This window comes from Balaenoptera acutorostrata, chromosome 11, assembly GCF_949987535.1.
Source record: "Balaenoptera acutorostrata chromosome 11, mBalAcu1.1, whole genome shotgun sequence".
NCBI lineage: Eukaryota > Metazoa > Chordata > Mammalia > Artiodactyla > Balaenopteridae > Balaenoptera > Balaenoptera acutorostrata.
This window is the reverse complement of record NC_080074.1, coordinates 52852043-52872769: the sequence shown is the minus strand read 5'-3', so window position 1 is coordinate 52872769 and position 20727 is coordinate 52852043. Positions and strand designations below refer to the sequence as shown.

The following is a 20727-nucleotide window of genomic DNA, read 5'->3' as shown; positions in this document are numbered from 1 at the left end:
AACCCCTCTACAATATACGCTCCTTGAGGGCAGAGATATCATTTATTTTATTCACAGCCACATTTCCAGTGCTTAGCACCAACTATTCAGTAAATACTTATTAAATGAATAAACTTTATCTTTCTTTCTGAGTTGTAAAAGAACTTTGGTCACCACAGACTTTTCTTCCCTTTATTGCCACTGAGTGACCAAAATGGGGCCTTCCTGAGGAGGACATCAGTTCATTTGGTCAACATTAAACATATACTTTGCGAATACAGGCATACCTCGGAGATATTACAGGTTTGGTTCCTGACACTGTAATAAAGTGAATATTGCAATAAAGGGAGTCACAAGAGTTTTTTGGTTTCCCAGTGCCTGTAAAAGTTATGCTTACACTATACTGTCCATTAAGCGTGCAATAGCCTTATGTCTAAAAAAACAATGTACATACATTTATAATATACTTCATTTTTTTCCTTTTTATCTGGGAATTCATAATGGTTGACAATTTGATCTCAGCCTAAGAGAATGGAAAAAAGTTTACACTTGATAGAAAGGATCAGTAAAACTAGTAACATTTTTTTTGCAATTTATGTGAGAGAAAGAGGCTTAGAGAAGGAGAGGAAACAATGTGTCTTGAAAGTAAGTAGCAAAGTATCACAAGATTAGAATTAGTTCCTTGAAGCAAAATGTGATGAGAAATCATTGGACCATTTTGAGGGGTCTAGTAGTATAATTAAAGAAATATTTTTAGGACTTCGATTTGTACAATTATTAGGATAGTCTGAAGAAGAGAAGTCAAAATTTAAGGACATTTATAAAAAAAAGTTTGGTATATTTGAGGTTTGAAATAATCTGAACAAGAAAAATGAAGGAGAAATGGCCACACCAAGAGAATTTGAGAAAAAGCAGTAATGAGAAGCTGTTCGGGGTGTAGGGGATATAGGAGGACAATAAGTTTGAAATACCAACTTGGCATTATCATTGCTTTAGGATAAGAGATAAGAACTGTAATTTACTCTCAGTTTCCATCCCTAGAAAAGAGGCTAAAAAATGAGGTGGCACTTGCTGTAGATTGCTTTTGGAATATGGTTTCTTCTCTACAATTGCCTAGTTAGCAGGGGGAGAGAGGAATGTTTTCACTAGGGGTAACAATATTTGTTGTATCCATTAAAAATTGTAGGTAATGTGGATGAGATAAAAAGTACTGATGTAGTTTTAGAAATACTGAAATGATTTAGGGGAATAAAAGTTAGATGCATAAAAATGCTTTTGGTTTGCTAAAATTGCTGTTTTTAGATGGAGTTTCCTTTCTAAACTTAACCTCAAGACTACATTTACTTTTGTTAATTTAATAGGTCCATCTGTTAATTTAATAGGTGACAGTTGTCACAGGAAGTTGGGGAACATTTTTTTATCAGTAGGTATGTATATTGTTGGCTTTCAGATATGGTACACTCTCAGGTATCTAAGCCTATTAGACAAGAGGCAGAAACTTAGAAAGATACAAATGGCAGAGCAGTGTTTTTCAACAGAATTACTGTTCTGCTCTTTGGCTTTCTCTTTGTTATCCTATTCCTCTCCCTTCCCGGTTACTCAGAACATACCCTTCTCCAGCTTCCTGCAGAGTTTAACACTTTTGCTTCAGTGTTAACACATAGAGTAGAGTAAAGAAGGGCAGATTTAGCCTAGACAGCTCAAATAGTACTTTTCAAGCACTGACTGTATGTTCTGTACTATGCTTGGCTCCAAGCATACAAACATGAATACACGTGATCCCTTGTCATGAGAAACTCATAGTAGAGCAGTCTAGTGGCAGAGCGTCCACAATCTGCAGTAATACTTTCATAGAGATACTTGAAGAGCTAGTTTTCCATTTAATAATTTTGACAGAAACAAATTTGTAAGCAGTCAAAAAATGGTCCTCTCATGCCCTTTCTTCATAGATATTAAAACCTGTTTTTAGGATTGCATGTTTTAATATTTTTTAGAATTACTCTTATAGAGGGCAAATAAAATACTCATTGTTTAGTATTGTTTGACCAGTTTATTTTAAGTAGATTGACAAAAGCATTTTTGGTAGTATATTGAACTAAATATGGCTTTATTTTAAATTGTTCAAATTTTACATTAATTAAAATTAGTGTTATTAAAAAGTATCTTTTTAGTCTAAGCATGTTCTGATTCTTAACATTTTATTTAATCTTTAAGCTATATTCCTCTTCCTAGTCCCCTACTGAGTACTTTTGATCTTCTGTTTTTCAAAATTTTTTCTTTCTCAGCATGAAAACCCTATTGCTTTATAGAAAACTGATGTCTGAAAATTCATTACCAAATCCCTTTAGATGATAGCAGAATACATTTTTGCCTTGTTTTTTTATTGTACCTTTTAACTTAAACTGGTCTCACACATGAACTTTCTTAGAATCAGGCAGTTCCTGGTTCCTATGGGACTTCCTGTTTTCTCAAATAAAAATAGAAAAGCACCTCAGAAAGGAAACCTGGTCAGTGTGAACTACTTTGTAGGCTCAGTTAGTCTTAGTTGTGACCTGGCGTATAGAGATCCAGGTATCTGAAAGCTTTGAATATTTTTGCATGCAATTTTAAAATAGAGGAAAAGGAGGAGATTCTAAGTAATAACCAGAGAGATGCTACATAATCAGCCATGAACTTGTTTGTATCTTTTGGGGGAGGGTGGGTGTATGGAGGTTGGATGGAAAGTGGTAAATCCTTTCTTTATAATATTTATTAGAACTAAGAAGTTGTTTAATACTGAGACTTTATTCTTAGCTACTTTGATGTGTATATTTGTTTCTTGCCACTTTTCCAAATGTTAGCAAGGACTAGGAAGTTTTGTTTTTTAATCATTGGAAGTAAGAATTCTAAATGAATTATTCAGTTTTAAAGCATCTTATAGATTTCCTCAAGTAGTAACTGCCTTTAGTCTATATTTTGAAGAAAAACCAAGTTAAGGTGAAGAAATGATAGTCATTAATAGTAACGATAATAGGTAACATATATTAAGTGTTTGCCACTATGCCAAGCATTTTATATGGTTTATCTCATTTAATCCTCACAACTGTATAAGGTAGGTATCATCATTACATCCTTCCATTACAGAAGAGGAAACTACAACTTAGAGTGGCTAAGTAGATAGTAGTTCAAGGTCACGTTGCTAGTAAGTAGTGGAGCTAGGACTTGAACCAAGTCACTCTAAGTATTATAGAGCAAACCACAAAATCATAGTGAGAATGGTAAATATAGTAAGTCTGAAAAATTAGTTCCCCAACCCTTATTATCATCAGTTTGTTTATATATTGTTTGCATGTTTACATTCAGTTTTAGCATAGTACATGTTGGCATTTCCGAGGGCTTGTTTAGGGGGATTCTAATTCTCATTCTTAAATGATGCTAATAGTTCTCTCTTTTTCTTTCCTTGATAGTAGAAAACCCCTTTGATGAAACATTTGGAAAAATAAAAGTAAGTAAAAAATCTTAATACTGATACTTTGTCTCATGTTTTATATGATAAAGGTAGTAGGATGACTATCACCTAAAAAGTAGTAATTTTAAAGGCAGTAGATTTTCTTATTTTTGAGCATTCCTTGACCACAGTATAATTAAATCTGACACCGATTTCCACCTAAGAGCTGACCTGTATATCACTTTGAGGTAAAAGCCACTGCCAAGTAAAATGGCAGTGGCATGTCATCTGGGGATCTGGTCTTACCCTTAAAAGTATGCCTGTTTCCTTAATTGTTGGGTACCTTAGCAGCTTTTGTCTTTTTTGCCCTCCTTTTGTTCTCTTTCAATTTTTTGCTCATTGGCATGCCTTTTCAACTGTTAGGAAGGCAAAGGATTTAGAGTCTTATGCAACTTATTTATGATTCCTTTTATTTTTAAAGGATTTATAATATTAATTTTAACCTAAGTTTTACTCACATGAAAATATTTTTCACTTACCATTCATCATTATAGGCACTCCAAAGATTATGATATTTGAGTTTATATTATAACGCACAATTAGTTGTTAATTTTTTTTTTTATTATAGGAACTGACAGTAATACAGACCTGTACGGAAAACATTATTTGTTGTACTAAACGATATGTAATAATGTGTAACCAGATCCATAGAATGTTACTTTAGATTGTTAGTAATGATTATTTTCTGTAGTATTCTATTGTGGTGATACTTGTTTTTTTTAAAAAGTTTGCTTTATCATATTAAGTATAACATTGCTGCTGGCATCATAATTTAAATTTGCACAGTATACTCACTGAACATTGAAAAGACAAGACTTTATTTTCTTCTGTATAATTTTCCCCTTGAGGGAACCTGAAGTTCCTAATCTCTAAATAATAGTAATAATTGTAATGAAGATAATGGCAATTAACTTACGTTAAGTGTTTATTCTGTGCCAGGCACTATGCTAAGTGTTTAAAATCCATTAGTATCATTTAATCAGGGACTTGATACAAAAATTGAAAATATCCTTGAGGAAATTGGCTGAGATACAAGAAGGAAATATTTAAAGGTGATAATATGTGAGAAAATTTGGTATAGTCACCCTACAGTCTAGTTTTTCCCCCCAAGAATGAGAACTTTGCTTCAGAGAATGATTTGTGTTAGTAAAAGAAAATCTGGAGCTTACCAAAACATGCAATTAGAAGGTAGCTATTTCAAATTAAAAAATTATTTTTGTTTAATGGAAGGTTACTTGAAAGCTTACCTTAAATATGGATTTATTTGTAGATCTTTAACTTGTTTTCAGGGTGATCAGTAGACACATTTCAAGCTGAATATCAGGAGGCAATCTGGAAAGCAGACAGAATGGAAGAAGTTTGTAATGAAACTATAAGCCAATATAAGTTTTTGTAAGAAAGTAACTTTAACATTTGATTTGCACCCTTTTCAGATTTACTTCTAGTTTAGCATATTGGTGCTAAAGATTATTGAACCTTTCTATTTCTCAAAATTGGTTTGTTCCCATTAATAAAATGTCCATAAAAACTATTTAGATCATAAGTTAGTTGATCATTTGGATGGCACTTGACACCCTTGTAATATATAGATGGTCATTTTGAATGAGTTGCTGTTGGAAAAATAATTCTTGAAAAAATTATAGCTGAGCTTTTGGGGTGTTTAAACGCATTGTATGCAAATGTAATAGCATGTATGTTATCCAGTATGAGATCCAGTTACATATGATTAGGTTTTGTTATTTCTTCTACTTGTCTAGTCCAGTGTTTTTGTTGTTGTTGTTTTTAATGTATTTATTATTTATTTTTTGGCTGCATTGGGTCTTCGTTGCTGCACACAGGCTTTCTCTAGTTGTGGTGAGCAGGGGCTACTCTTCGTTGCCATGTGGTGGCTACTCTTCGTTGCAGTGCGGTGGCTTCTCTTGTTGCGGAGCATGGGTTCTAGTCGCACGGGTTCAGTAGTTGCAGCATGCGGGCTCAGTAGTTGCAGCACGCAAGCCCTAGAGCGCGTGGGCTCAGTAGTTGTGGCACGCGGGCTCTAGGGTGCACGGGCTTCAGTAGTTGTGGCGCGCGGGCTCAGTAGTTGTGGCTCATGGGCTCTAGAGCGTAGGCTCAGTAGTTGTGGTGCATGGGCTTAGTTGCTCCATGGCATGTCAGATCTTCCCAGACCAGGGATCGAACCCATGTCCCCTGCATTGGCAGGGAGATCCTTAACCACTGCACCACCAGGGAAGTCCTAGTCCAGGGTTAATATATGTGAATCAAAAGATGAAGTTTATTCCCAGGCCTCTGACGTTCATTAAAGATGTAATCACAGAGGACAGTGTCAAATTTTTGGATTTAGTTTTGGTTTTGAAAGGGGTGTGGGGATAGGCATGATCAGGACATGCAAAACGAAAAGGGAATCGGTCTCTTTTCCAGTTAAGGAAGGAAACAAACTTCAAAACTCTCAACTACTTTAGTCCTGAAGCTTAATCAGATTTACCTTGGTTTTATATGTCAAGTCCACAACCTATACTATCATTGGAACTCCTCATCTTGTTATATTGAACATATTTATTAAAAAATGATTTTGTGGTTTAATCTATCACAGATGCATAGCTTTCAGAATCTTGAATTTCAACTCCTGCGGTTACTTTTTGATGTCTGATTTTTGCAGTTTGCATTTTTAAGCTTATGTGATAAGGACTGGCTTGATTCTGAATCAGGTTGAGATAGAGTTGAGGGGGTAAAAAGCAAATGGGTTGGAAGGCAAGTAGTCAGCTGAAGGAATGTCACTTACCTCTATCAACCATCTCACATAAAGCCAGGGACTCTGGTGGTAGGATTGTGGAGCCTTTGATGAGTTTTTCTCTTCCTAGTACCACTCATTAAAGCTGCATTGATAGAAGCATGCCATCCATAGTGTGCAGACTTGTCTCTTCGGTCCTTGAACATATAGCGTGAAAACAAATGGATGAGATTACATGTCATTGGGCATATGAATTTTACTTTCCCAGCTTTTTTACTATCCTGTCTGAATTTGTTCCTGGTCATATTCATACAGTAATCCTATTTTGTCAGAAACCTAAGGAGAAAGGAAATAATAAAGACATAGCCCCCTCATAAATCATGAATTTATTTCAAAGAGTGTGATAAGCTATTCTTACCCCCTCTCCTAACCTACCCTCTCCCGTTGCTTATATCAGTTTCTCTTAATTGTGATTGCTCTTAAATTGAGGTCTCATTGCTTTAGACTACTTGTCAGGGTGCTTAGACATTGCAGTAGCCTCCACTCTGGTTTCCTTTCATATGGTCAGAATAATATTCCTGATGCACAGTTCTGTTTTACTTTTCTTCTCCTAAATGTTCAGAATGAAGTCAGACTCTGTCTTGGTATCTAGAGCTCTCTAGCCATTGATTCCAAACTACTTTTCTAGTAGTTTGCTGAGTCAAAGTAGGCTCTGGTTATGTAAGAAATATAACCAAAGCTTTTATTCCTTCAGGCCCATGCTGTTCCTTCTGCCTGGAATGCTGGTCAATTCTGTTCTTTCTGTGAAGCCCTATTCAGATATTCCCTCTTCCATAAATGGATCTTCCCTCCCCTCCATCTTCTGTATTTACATTGTACCTTGTTTGCAACTATAATATAACGGTTTAGTATGTTTTTGGCCCTTGAGAACAGGAACCATCTTGTTCCCTGGGTTTCTTGCTTTGCTGAGAACAGTTCTTAACTCCTAGTAGAGGCTCATTAAATGTTTGTTTCACTTTAATGGTTCTTAAATTTATACAGGGCCACTTTGGGACCTAGGAGGGGTTGAGGGTTAATTTAATTGAAGTGTCACTACTCATTCCCTTATTATGTGGTTGAGGCAGGTTAAAACAAAACATGAAGAAAACAGTCTCATAAAAATACAGGAGCTTGCATTGTATAGAGGGGGATTGGGAGCATTGTTTTGGTGGCTGGGGGAGTTTGTTGTATATAAGAACTTTTCTAGCACTAACCTTAGTGCCAGTTTCCCAATCATCCTCAAGAAGGTAAAATATTTAGAGTGATAGTTTAGATTCTTAGATTAAGGTTTCTTTAAAATATGGTAGCTGTTGCTTAAATATGAATTTGTCTTTCAGATTATGTAGCTTCTATGGTTTTTAAATTCATTCACTGTTTTTCTTTTCGAATAAAAATTATTAATTGGTGCATTTTTCCCCCTGGAATCGGATATTTTATAATAATTTCTTTTAAATTTAGGAAAATAAGAAAAATCTTATGATGAACACTTTATACAAGCTTCATGATCGATTGGCACAGCTTGCAGGTAATTGTTTTAACATTCATAGTCTCTAAAATTGTTTTGAAAATTAATTTGCATATATAGCATGCAGTATCAGTAGAAATGGTTTTTCCCAAGTTCAGTGTTGTTATGTTATATTTGTGGGGTGTTTTCTCTTTAGAAGTTTTTAGTCCTTATATGGAGTGGGTTTTTATCTGTATAGATACGTTTAATCAAGGCCTTTTTCCTGCCTGCCATATGTATACGATGAAATATAGATATATACTCTATAGTAAAAGTCATCACATTTTTTTATTGCATTGATAATAACAAAATTCTGAAAGCTTATAGATCAGTTAAATTGGGTAAGCAGTGGATTAACTAAAATCCTCGATTAAATATAAAAGTGCAGATTTTCCTTTGGTGATTGTATAGGTGTCATTTCCTTGGATAAAGTAAATATATTACAGAATTTTTTTCTCCTGAAACATCGCATTTTCCTCATATTCTGGTCTTAGTAAGACTTTGAGAGTTCTCAGGTATGCAACATATCTGCAATTAGAATAATATAGGTGAATTGGCATGAAGTTTAGCATCTATAAAAGCCGTAGTAGCACCTTATCTGTTTATTACCTTTTAACTTTTTTCAGTTATTTCACATATAATCTGAAAGAAGAGACTTTGGATTCTCTTCATATAAACAGTAACAAGAAAAGAAAAATGTAGTGTTCCAAACTTTTGTTTGTAGCAGATCCTTTTGTAGAAACTAGATCATTGGTAGAAACCTAGTAGGTGAATGTGGAACTTCTCTGGTCGAATGGAAGCATTGAGAATCCTGACAGTTCCCCATCCTCTCACCAATCTTTGTTTTTGTTTTTTTGGGGGGGGGTCCTTAATTCTGGTCAGTTTTTTGGGGCTAATAATTATGTGTATATCACTAAAAGTCTTCTTTGCATTGACTGACAGACTGTTATATACATATGCTGCAAACTGATGACATTTATTTGGTATGCTGTGGCACCCAGAAATGAAGTATATAATCTACATGGAATTCCTCATGTTGCTGATACAAGCTTCTATAGCTGTCTCTATAGCAGTGTTTTATGAAGTGTGTTAGATCAGTATAGTCTGGGGTGCTTTTAAAGATATAGATTCCTTCCTCTACAGCAGGGTTCTGCAAACTTTTTTCTGTGAAGGAGCCAGATAGTAGATTTTTTAGGCTTTGCGAGCTAGACTGTCTCTGTCACAACTACTCATTTCTGCTGTTAGAGCCTGAAAGCAGCCATAGATAATACATGAATGAGCGTGGCTGTGTTGCAATAAAACTTCATTTATAAAAACCTGTGGTAGGCCAGATTTGGTCTGTGGGTTTGCCAACCTCTGCTGTAGATCTGTGGAATCAGAATCTCTGAGGATGGATTATAAAGTTTGAAGACTTACATGTTCATCTAATAGGTATTTCTACCTGTTTTACAACCATGACCATTAAAATCTGGCTACTTGAACAAAACTGATAACGTGGTTGCTTTTATGATAGAAAAATTTGCCAAGGATTTTACTTTAATTATTGTACTTTTATGTTAAATTTTTTTTAAAAAGTACTTGAAAGAAACAAGTAGGAGAAACTTAAAATTGAAGTTCAATGTAAGGATAATTGATCTCTAATAACCACAGATAGCCTGAAAAAAAAAAGGCTTTGGATTCTTTTATAAATAGTTACAAGAAAAGGAAAATGTAGTTTTTCCAAACTTTTGTATGTAGTACACGTATTTGTAGAAACCAGATTATAGGTAGAAGCTTCTAATTTCCCTGTTGACTTGTGTTATAATAATTTTTTAAGTTATTGCATACTCCTTGCTAAAGATAGGCTTAGTAATACTCCGAAAATGCACATTTTAATTCAAACCTACTTGAACTCTTGAATTATTAGCTTTAGTTAATAGATGTATGAGTTAGCACAATGAATTTTCCCCCTTGAAAAATAATACATCTCTAGAGGGCTTTCTTCGTGCCAAGACCTGTGGATAGGCATCAGCATGACACGGTCCCTACCCCTGGCCAACAGTTTCATTGGGAATGTAAGAGGAATGTATGTTTCTATCTAGACTGAAATACATTTAAAGGTTGTGGTTGATATAAAAATATTTGTTTATATTGCCTATTCGAATTTATTTCTAGAAAATAAAATTGAGTGTTTATCTTCTTTCTTTACTGATTATAGTAATATAATCTATAATTGTGTAATTTGTAAAACTAGTTTGATTAATCATATTTGTTTTCTTCTGTTTAACATAGTACTGATTCAAAATTAATAATATGCTAATCTTTCCAGGAGATCATGAATGTGGCAGTTCTAGTCAGAGAACACTTTCTGTCCAAGAGGCAGCTGCATATTTGAAAGTAAGCAGTGAAATTAGAATTTTAATAGCTCTATTCTTAAAGTTTATGTAAATCATCACAACTTATATCTACAGTACCATGCATTTGATTACTTTAATTGTACTGTTACAAGCTTGGGCCTGCTGTTTGGTGTAATGTGAGCAGATAGAGAAAGCAAAATTACTCAACATTTTCTGTTTTAGTTTGTTTTAGAACATTCTCCGTGAGAGAATGCACATTAGTTTGGAAAGGGTGCAGACACCATTGGTGAGAGAGAAATTGAGATAAGTAAGTAGCATATAAGAAAGCAAGTAAGCATCTAACCATTGTCATTTATTTCAGTTCTTCTGCCCCGGGATAATTTTATTTCAGGGTTCTAAGAGAACTTGCAGATGTATTTTCTATACCACTGTAAGTAATCTAGGAAATCCTAGATAAAAGGAAAGGTACTAGAAGGTTAAGATGGACAGGTGTCACTCTGATTTCCAAAAAGGGGATAGTGGATTTTGAAAACCATATTGGGGAGCTTGATGTTAATCCAGTTCCATAAAGATAATTCCATAAAGATGTGAGTACTTGCAGATGGAAATGCTGATCCCTAGAAGTTAGCATCCATTCATTGTGAACAAATTATGTCATACAAACTTCATTTCCCCTCTTTTTGTGGTAAAAAAACACGTAACATGAGATCTACCCTAAAGTGTACAGTATTATTAACTATATATGCATCATTATGCAGCAGATCTCTCAAACTTTTTCATCTTGCATTACTGAATCTCTGTACCCATTGCACAGCAACTCCCCCTTTCCTCCTCCTCCCAGCCCCTGACCACCACCATGCCACTTTCTGCTTCTGTGAGTTTGACTACAGCAGATACCTCGTAAAAATGGAATCATGCAGTATTTGTCCTTCTGTGACTGGTTAATGTCTCTTAGCACAGCGCCCTCAAGGTTCATCCATGTTGTACTATATGACAGGATTTCCTTCCTTTATTAAGGCGGAATAATATTCTACTGTATATACCCCACATTTTATTTATCCATTGATATGCTTGTGAATATTTAGGTGTTTCCATTTCTTGCCTATTGTGAATAATACTGCAGTGAACATAGGAGTGCAAATATCTCTTAGATCCTGTTTTCAATTCTTTTGATAAATACCCAGAAGTGAGATTGCTGGAACATATAATAGTTCTATTTTTAGTAATTTGATGAACTTCCATACTGGTCTCCATAGTGGCCACACCATTTTACATTCCCACCAACATTTACAAGGGTACCCTTTTCTGCATATCCTTGAAAACTCTTATTTTGTTTTCTTTTGGTTCTGGTTTGTTTTTTAATAATGGCCATGCTAACAGGTGTAAGGTGATATCTCACAGTGGTTTTGATTTGCATTTCTCTGATGATTAGTGATGTCAAACATCTTTTCATATACCTATTGGACATTTGTATGTCTTCTTTGGAGAAATGTTTATTCAGGTCCCTTACCCATTTTTTAAATCAGGTTATCTGATTTTTTTGTTATTGACTTGTAGGAGTTCCTTATTTACTTTTGGATGTTAACCCTTATCAGATATTTGGTTCGCAAATATTTTCTCCTATTCCACCGATCACCTTTTTACTCTGTTGATTGTTTCCTTTGCCCTGCAGAAGCTTTTTAGTTTAATGTAGTCCCACTTGTCTCTTTTTGCTTATGTTCCTGTGCTTTTGGTGTCATATCCAGAAAATCATTGCCAAGTCATATTTAAAAAATCATTGCTAAGACCAATATCATGAAGCTTTTCCCCTGTATTTTCTTCTAAGAGTTTTATAGTTTCATGTCTTGTTTAAGTCTTCAATCCATTTTGAGTTGATTTTTGTGTAGTGTAAGATAAGGCTTCAGTTTCATTCATTTGCATGTGGAAATCCAGTTTTCTCAACACCATTTGTTGAAGAAACTATCCTTTTCCCATTGTGTGTTCTTAGCACACTTGTTGAAGATCAGTTGACCATATATGTGAGACTTTCTCTGTTTTCTTCCATTGTTCTATGTGTCTCTCTTTACATCATTACCGTACTGTTTTGATTACTGTACCTTTGTGATATGTTTTGAAGTCAGGAAGTATGGGGCCTCTAGCTTTGTTCTTCTTGCTTAAAATTGTTTTGGCTATTCAGGATCCTTTGTGGTTCCATATGAATTTTAGAATTGATCTTTCTGTTTCTCAAAAAAGTGCTGCTGAGATTTTGATGGGAATTGCATTGAATCTGTAGATTGCTTTGGGTAGTATGGACATTTTAACAATATTAAGTCTTCCAGTCATGAACACAGGATGCCTTTTCATTTATTTGTGTCTTGAATTTCTTTAAGCAGTGCTTTGTAGTTTTCAGTGTATAAGTCTATCACATTCTTGGTAATGTTTATTCCTAAGTATTTTATTCTTTTTGATGCTCTTGTAAAGAACATTTTCTTAATTTTCTTTTTTGATTGTTCATTTTTGTGTATAGAAATGCAATTTCTTTTTTATATTAATTTTTTAATCCTGCAAGTTTGCTGAATTTGCTTAAATTGTAATGGTATTTTTGTGGAGTCTGTAGAGTCTTCTACGTATAAGATTGTGTTTCTGCAAACAGATAATTTTACTTCCTCCTTTCCAATTTGTATGCGTTTTCTTTTCTCACCTAACTGCTCTAGCTAGGACTTCTAGTACTATATTGAGTAGAAATGGTAACAGTGGACATCTTTGCCTTATTCCTAGTCTCCAAGGAAAAACTTGCAGTTTTTCACAGTTAAGTATATACTAGACATTGGCTTTTCATATGTGGCCTTTATTATTTTGAGGTAATTTGCTTCTGTTCCTGATCTGTCAAGTGTTTTTAATAATTTAAGGTGTTGAATTTTGTCAAATGCTTTTTCTGTATTTATTGAAATGATCATGTGATTTTTAAGTTTTATTCTTTTAATGTGGTGTATGTTTTTTGTATGTTGGACCATCCTTGCATTCTTGGAATAAATCCAACTTGGTCATGGTGTCTGATCCTTTTAATGTGTTGTTAAAACTGTTGAACTCAGTTTGCTAATATTTTGTTGAGGATTTGCATCTGTATTCATCAGGGATATTGGTCTGTATTTCCTTTCTTGTAGTGTCTTCGTTCAGCTTTGGTGTCAGAGTAATGCTGGCCTCATAAAATGAGTGTGGAAGTGTTCCCTCCTCTTAAAATTTTTTGGAAGAATTTGAGAAGCTTAAGTGTTAATTCTTTTTAAAATGTTTAGTAGCAGCATCCTCCAGTGAAACCATTGAATCCTAGACTTCTCTTTGTTGGGAGGTTTTTGATTACTGATTCAGTTTCTGTACTAGTTATAGGTCTGTTCAGATTTTCTATTTCTTCATTATTTAGTTTTGATAGGTTATATGTTTCTAGGAATTTATCCATTTTTTTTCTAGGTTATCCAGTTTGTTGGTGAGTAATTGTCCATGGTAGTCTGTTATGAATGATCCTTTGTATTTCTCTGACATCAATTTTAATACTTCCTCTTTCATTTCTGATTTTGTTTGAGGCTTCTCTCTCTTTTTATTAACTAAGGGTTTGTCAATTTTGCTGATCTTTTCTAAAAACCACCTCTTTGTTTTGTTGATTTTTTTCTATTTTATTTCTGCTCTAATCCTTAACATTTCCTTCTGTTAACTTTGGGTTTAATTTATTCTTCTTTTTCTAGTTCTTTGAGGTGTAAAGATGGGTGGTTTATTTGAGAGTCTCTTCTTTTTTAATGTAGGCATTTACCACTATGAAATTCCCTGTTAGAACTGCCCTTGCTGTATCCCATAAGAAGCTGTTGGACTTCTTGAATCTGAATGTCCATTTCTTTCCCCAGATTTGGGAGTTTTGGATCATTATTTCTTCAAATAAGCTTTCTGCTCCTTTCACTCCTCTCCTTCTGGGACTTCCATAATGCATGTATTGATCTAACTGACAATGTCCTGTAAGTCCCTTAAGCCTTTCTTCATTCTTCTTCATTCTCTTTTCTTTCTGTTCTTCTGGATAATTTCAAACGACTTATCTTTGAGTTCCTTGATTCTTTGTTCTGCTTGATTTAAGACTGCTTTTGAACCCATCTTGTGAATTTTTCAATTCAGTAATTGTATTCTTCAGCTTCAAAATTCCTGTTTGGTTCTTTTTAGTGTTTTCTCTTTATTGATATTCTCATTTTATTTATGCATTGTTTTCCTGAGCTTGTTGAACATCTTTAAGACAGTTATTTTTAGATTTTTATCAGGAAATTCACATAGCTCAGTTTCTTTAGGGTCAGTTCCTGGAGATTTATTTTGTTCTTTTAGTTGGGTCGTGTTTCCTTGTTTCCTTTGTGTGCCTTGTTACCTTGTGTTGGGATCTACCATTTGAAAACACAGCCACATCTCCCAGTCTTTACAGACTGCCTTCATGCAGGGGAAGACCTTTACCACTGAGCTCAGATAGAGATTCTGGGGTCCCCTCAAACCTTTTTTGTGGATGCATCTTTTCTGGACTTGTGGGCGTATATTCCCAACTAGAGAGATTTTGCAGGTTTCTTTTTATAGGAGCTTGTAATCTCTTGCTCCCTCTGGTGTCTGTCTGCTATACTGCGGGTCCTCTGGGACAGCAGGAAGCTGTCCAGCTCTTTTTTATTTTCAGCAACCCCCAGGCATCTAGACTATGTCAGATCTCAGGGCTCTGAAACAGGTGATACAGAAACCAGTCCCTTGGGTAGCTCCCTGAGAAACTGAAACATTGGACACATGTTCCAACTCTTTCTCTCCTCGGGGAGAAACCAGGAGTTGGGGGTGTTCTGCCACTTATTCTGCACCGAGCTGCAGGGAGGGGCAGTGGCAAGTGAGTGTGTATTCATTCATTGCCTTTGTTCTTGGCAGCCCCCAACCTGGTGCCCTTAGCTATTAGTGCTAAGATTCAAGCAAGACAAAAGCCAGTCCCTCTGGCAGCCCCTGAAAAGTCTGAACATTGGGCATATGTTCCAGTCTTCTCTTTCCCTCCTCAAAGATAAGCCAGGAGTTGGGAATTTTCTCCAGATCATATTATGGTATGCCAGGGGAAGGGGCTCTGGTGAGTGAGTGTTATGAATTTTCCTACTTTAATGCAGCTAGTTTTGCACATGCTTGGGGTGCAGGAGGCTCTTAACCGGTTTCTAGATTTCTTACAATGGGAACTGGTCTGCGTATTGTTGAATTTGTGTCTCCATGGGGGAAGGAGGGTCTGGGGCTTCCTATTCTGTCATCTTGCTGACGTCACCCCCCTCTTTTTTTTTAATTTACAATGTAGTATAGTTCTAAGGCTTTCAGCGAGGTTTTAGTGACAATCTGCCATGATATGCTCGTCAAAAAAGAGAAATATGGACTCAGTTTTTAACTTAATTCATAACTTATATGTAGATACTTAATTCATAACTTATATGTAGATACTTAAAAGATGTTGAGACAGAATAATATGATGGAGATTTGATGTTGATTCCAATTCTAGCACTGGCTCATAGAAGCCGTGTGTCTTGGTAAAGTCCCTTCACGTTTCTGTACCTGTATCTCAGTGTGAAAGTGGGACTGTTCTTATTAATGCCTGTCAGGGTTGTTGGGAGACTTGTGAGAATATAAAGTACCTAGGTCAGTGCCTGATGATTATAATAACTTCCAATAAATTTTATATCTTTTTTTGTGTTTTTCCTAACTAATTAAACCAGTGTCACTCTGAAGAGAGTTTTCTAATAACATGCTGCAGGATTTGTCTCTCAACCTTGTTCTTTTCTTCATTTTTAGTTTTGACCTAGATGAGAACATTGATGACAGGCAGATTCGTGGATAGCGTAATAGTTAATAGATTGGATACCTAAAGGACTAGGATCCAAAAAGGTCTAAATAAGGAGGGCTTACGATTATGGGACTTTGTCTTAAGGGATGGAAAAATTGCTAGATAGATTATGGGGGTGGGGGCAAAGAAGGGATTGGATTGAGTAGGCTAAAGGGAACAGAGAATCAAATATTCCAGGAAGAGGGCATAGCATGTGGGAATCCAAAGCCAGCAAGCCATTCGTTATGATTTGAAAGCGTTTTTACTTTTAGCAGTGGGAAAAACTGATCCCAACCAGTGATTCCCTCCTGCTTTCTCTTCTTTTTTTTCCCAGTTGAATCTCTCAGAGAGGTAATGGCACGGATATCAGATATCTGTTATCACTGGTCATAAATTCCTGGAGCAGGATTAATTTACATTTCAGACAAACCTCAAGACTCTTAAAATCTACTGAATTGTATTTGAAGGAAGGACTAAAGGGTTGGTTGGGATAGGGCTTGGGAACAGGATAGGGCTTGATCAGTAGTTAAGCTGGAGCTGAAGAAGAGTCGGGTTGTTGTGGAAGGATGATTAACTGCCTCTCTTTCCCGTCCCCAGCCATTTGATTGGATAAAGTAAAAAGAAGGACACAGAACCAGGGTTGGGACAAGTTGGAGTCTAAGCCAGGTAGCAGTAGGGTACAAGAGATTAGTTAGATTAAAGACTGACAGCAAAGGAGTTAATGGATACACCCATGCATGAGTTAGTTGGGAACTGCCGGTGTTGAGTTTAAAAAAAAAAAAAAGTGATGTTAATGAATTCCGGTCTTAAAAGATTTTAATATCTTTCCTCTGGGACTATTTTATGTTTCAGATTGGGTTTTGCCCTTTTTTTTTTTTTAATTCAGTAGAATTTCTAACGTATATTTTTACAAAAGATTTTGGATTAATTTCTTAATTAGTTAAGTGAAGTTATTTTATGTAGGTAATATCCTTATACATTTAGGGGTGTGTGTGTGTGTGTGTGTGTGTTTGTTAGTGTTAACCTTTTCTTTTCTTTTTGGAGTCCCATTTTTAGCTTTTCAAATGCTGTGAAATCTGGTATGGCTTGTTACCACCAAAGATGCAGTTTGGACTGCTACTAAAAGGAAGAAAAGCATTAAACAGGGTTTTTTCCAAAAAAATAAAGTTTTAAGGTTTAGATAAAAGCTTTTAGGTGCTGTTTTTAATAATGCTTATTTTTTCAGTATAACATTAACCCATGCTTATGATTTAACTCATACAGAAAATAAAAGGAAAATTGCATTTCAAATTCACCACCTAAGGTTAGCCACTCATTTTGGTTCATGTTTCTCTAGTCTTATATTTTTTTCCCCAAAATTAGTATCACTATAAATATTATAAATATGTCATATTATAAATATTTACATATTTTTTTCCTTAAAGTTGTTAGTGTTTTCCCATGTCATTGTTCAGGTTTTTAAAAATTGTTTCTTTTTATCACTGGATAATATTTCTTTACATGATTGTATTGTACTGGTTTGTGGTTTTTTTGGTATTACGAAAGCACCTTAATTTTTGCATTATAGTACTTGATTTTGTGATCATTTCCTTAGGAAATAGTCCTGGAAATGAAATTACTTGTTCAAAGAACTTTTGTTAATGCTTTTGATATATGTTGCCAAATTAATCTCTAATTTTTAATGATAATTTTAGCACAATCTATCCAAAATTGATATTTTATTTTACCCAAGTTCTAGAATAAGTATGGAAGAACCCCACTACGAAGCTGGTATCAAATAATGATGACCATATATATATTGTAGGCTTTCTGCTTGTGGAGAGAGATCTGTTGTACCTTTTATGTATTTGTACTATGGTTTCACCTGCAACACAATTAAGTTTTTGCATTCAGGAGTAAATGAGCCAGAGAATATGTAGCACTCCTACAGTATAAGCTAATTTTTTTCCCAACTTCTAGTGCATTTTAAGCACAGTATTAGTAAATGTTTGATGGAGTAAAATGAGTGAATAAGCCTCAGTAAAAATGTTTAAAATTTTTCTTCAATTTGATTCTTTACAGTCTATTTTTATTTTATTGCTCCCACTTTCTCCTTCAAAGGAAATTTAAATAAATGTGACAATTAATTTAAATAACTTAAACACTTTTTCTTACTTCTCCAGTGTTTTTCTCGAACTTTTTATTCATTTTTGAGATTGAAAGCTTGTTTTGATTTGTAAAAAGTTAAGAGGTCCCTCTGGTGGAACATTTAGGAAATACATGGCACTATATTTTCATGAAAAGACATAGATTGCTTTTTAAGTTAAATGGTGGGAGCTTTGTATGATAACTTAACAATAGAATGATGTAATGGATGGTGGTTCATTTCCTAGATCACTTTCAAGACCTGTTTAATTTTTAACCCAATGTGTTTAAAGTTTGTGAAGAATATAATAGGAAAGAAGATAGCTGCAAATGTGCCAAATTATGGGCTGGATAGATTTTTTTATGAACTAGCTTGGAATGCTAATCACTGTTAATAAAATTGTGTCTTTGTGGAAAAATAAGTATTCTAAGAAATGGAGTGAGGGATACATTTCATAATAATTATAATATTTCAAGTATAATTTATCGTAGTACTTTCTGTATGTTACCTTTGATTTCACAATGATCCGGAAAGGTAGGTGGTATCAGACCCACTTTATAAAGAAACTAAAGCTCAGAGAGGTTTCATAACTAGGTCATCCAGCTAGTAAGTGATGGAACTGTGAATAGAATCGAAGTATTTGCTCTTTTCACTGTATTGTTCTGCCTCTTAGATGGAAGGCCTGGGTTTATAGCCCCTACCCTCATCTATTGAGTGGTCAAGGGACTGACCCTGAATAGGGTTTAGAATCTGAAGAATTGATCAAAGTATATGCATCTGCATAAATGACTTACTTTCTCTTATTTCCGCTTAAGGTTATACACATAGCTATTCAGTAGTGGAGTCATGATCTGATTCCAGGCCTCTTTGATCCTAAGGACCATGTTCTTTCCATTATTCTTGCAGGTGAAAGATCAAGTTTCCACTGAATCATCAAGAATTAAGTCATACTCACTATTGATTTCTGTGTGTCGTATTTTACTTAATTTAAAGGTAGCACCTAATGTATGGCATATATCATCTCACAATTAGGCAGAATATTCACTAACTAGAAAGCCACGTAGCTATTATTACCATGTAAATTATCCATTTGTGAACTATATCCAATAGATTTTTAATCTTTGCTTGACTTCTCCCTGTACCAGTATCATTTTCCCTCCTTACAAATGTTTTGTTGCTTTATTTAATGAACGGAATCTTTTGCATGAAACAGTATTATTTTTGTACTTTGTAATCCAAGTTTGAAGCATCTGATACAGGTTTTTTTTTTTTTTTAAAGAGGCCTTTTTTTTTTTTTATTTTTTATTTATGGTTGTGTTGGGTCTTTCGTTTCTGTGCGAGGGCTTTCTCTAGTTGCGGCAAGTGGGGGCCTCTCATTATCGCGGCCTCTCTTGTTGCGGAGCACTGGCTCCAGATGCGCAGGCTCAGTAATTGTGGCTCACGGGCCCAGTTGCTCCGTGGCATGTGGGATCTTCCCAGACCAGGGCTCGAACCCGTGTCCCCTGCATTGGCAGGCAGATTCTCAACCACTGCGCCACCAGGGAAGCCCTGATACAGGTTTTTAAATACACATTTTTGGCTAGTTATTTTGAAAATAAGTAAATTAGTAATTGGGAATCATGGGTGTGTGTGTATGTGTACACATATAAAATAGATTTGTTAAAGATTTGGGAAAACATGCTTTGAATTTGGAAAGATTTCTATGAAGCAATCAGCAGTGTGTTAGAACTATTGCCTATAAGTAACTAGTAATAAGCAATTATGTTAATATTAGACCTGCTTTAACAATTAAAAACTTAGTTTCCTCCTGAGTTTTGTCATCAGTTATTAGAAAATGGGTATTTTATGATACAGGAATGCCTTACCTCAAGGGCTGGCAAACTGCAGCCTATGAGCCATTTTTTGGTATGGCCTGCTAGCTGTGTTTTTACAACATTTTTAAAGGTTGCTTAAAAAAAAAAAAGTGACAGAGACCAGAAGTGTATACTGCTGCAAAGCTTTAAATATTTACTCTCTGGCCCTTTACAAAAAAGTTGGCCTACCCCTGCCTTACAGCTTTCCAGGTAGCTCCAAAAAGTGAACAGTAAAACACTTCAGACTCTTAAGATCAGGTAGATGCTGTGTATGCTACAGTGTTAGCATGAGCTATTTAATTAGCATAAGCCAGAAAAAAATTCAACTTCTATGTCTATAAAAATTACATTTTATGATACTGTAGAAGTCTAAGTACTATGTAGAATACTTGTGGAAGTAATAGCTTATTTAAGAACTCAACACCCTTTTAATCTTTAATGAAGTTTTAAATAAATTATCATTTGTTTTTTGAAAATCTGTATTCATAAAGGAACATTCCATGATTCTATTGTATTCCAGGTAGTCATTGGATATCCAGGGGTATTAACATAGGAAAGGAAAACAGAAAATGGGAAGATAACAACGGATGCCCTTTTCTATCCTTAGTATTTTATAACTAGAAGTGTTAAGCTCTTTGTTCCTCCACATACTTAACTTATTAGAGTAGGTGTCCTTGTTAATTTGAACCATTATGTACATTTTTAAGGATAATTAATGAGGGTAGTAATGCTTTTTATAATGTTTTTAGCTTCCTAAAATTTTTATATTTAAATTATATAACTAGTAAACTTGGAAATTTATTTGTTTTTACATTGTTTGACATATGTTTATAGTCTAGCCTTCTA

At 34.9% G+C, this 20727-nt stretch overlaps 1 protein-coding gene across 2 annotated transcripts in view; it reads left to right on the top strand.

Annotated features, from left to right (window-relative positions):
• The window catches only part of LEMD3 (LEM domain containing 3), a 66732-nt gene that overhangs the window by 29258 nt on the left and 16747 nt on the right, over nt 1-20727 (top strand). Inside the window, exons 2-4 of one of the 2 annotated variants that reach the window (XM_057556876.1) lie at nt 3429-3463; nt 7692-7758; nt 10046-10113. In XM_057556876.1, coding sequence (XP_057412859.1) covers nt 3429-3463; nt 7692-7758; nt 10046-10113 — 170 coding nt within the window. Of the gene's footprint in view, nt 1-3425; nt 3464-7691; nt 7759-10045; nt 10114-20727 lie in introns of both variants that reach the window. The other variant, XM_057556875.1, reaches the window with a different exon arrangement.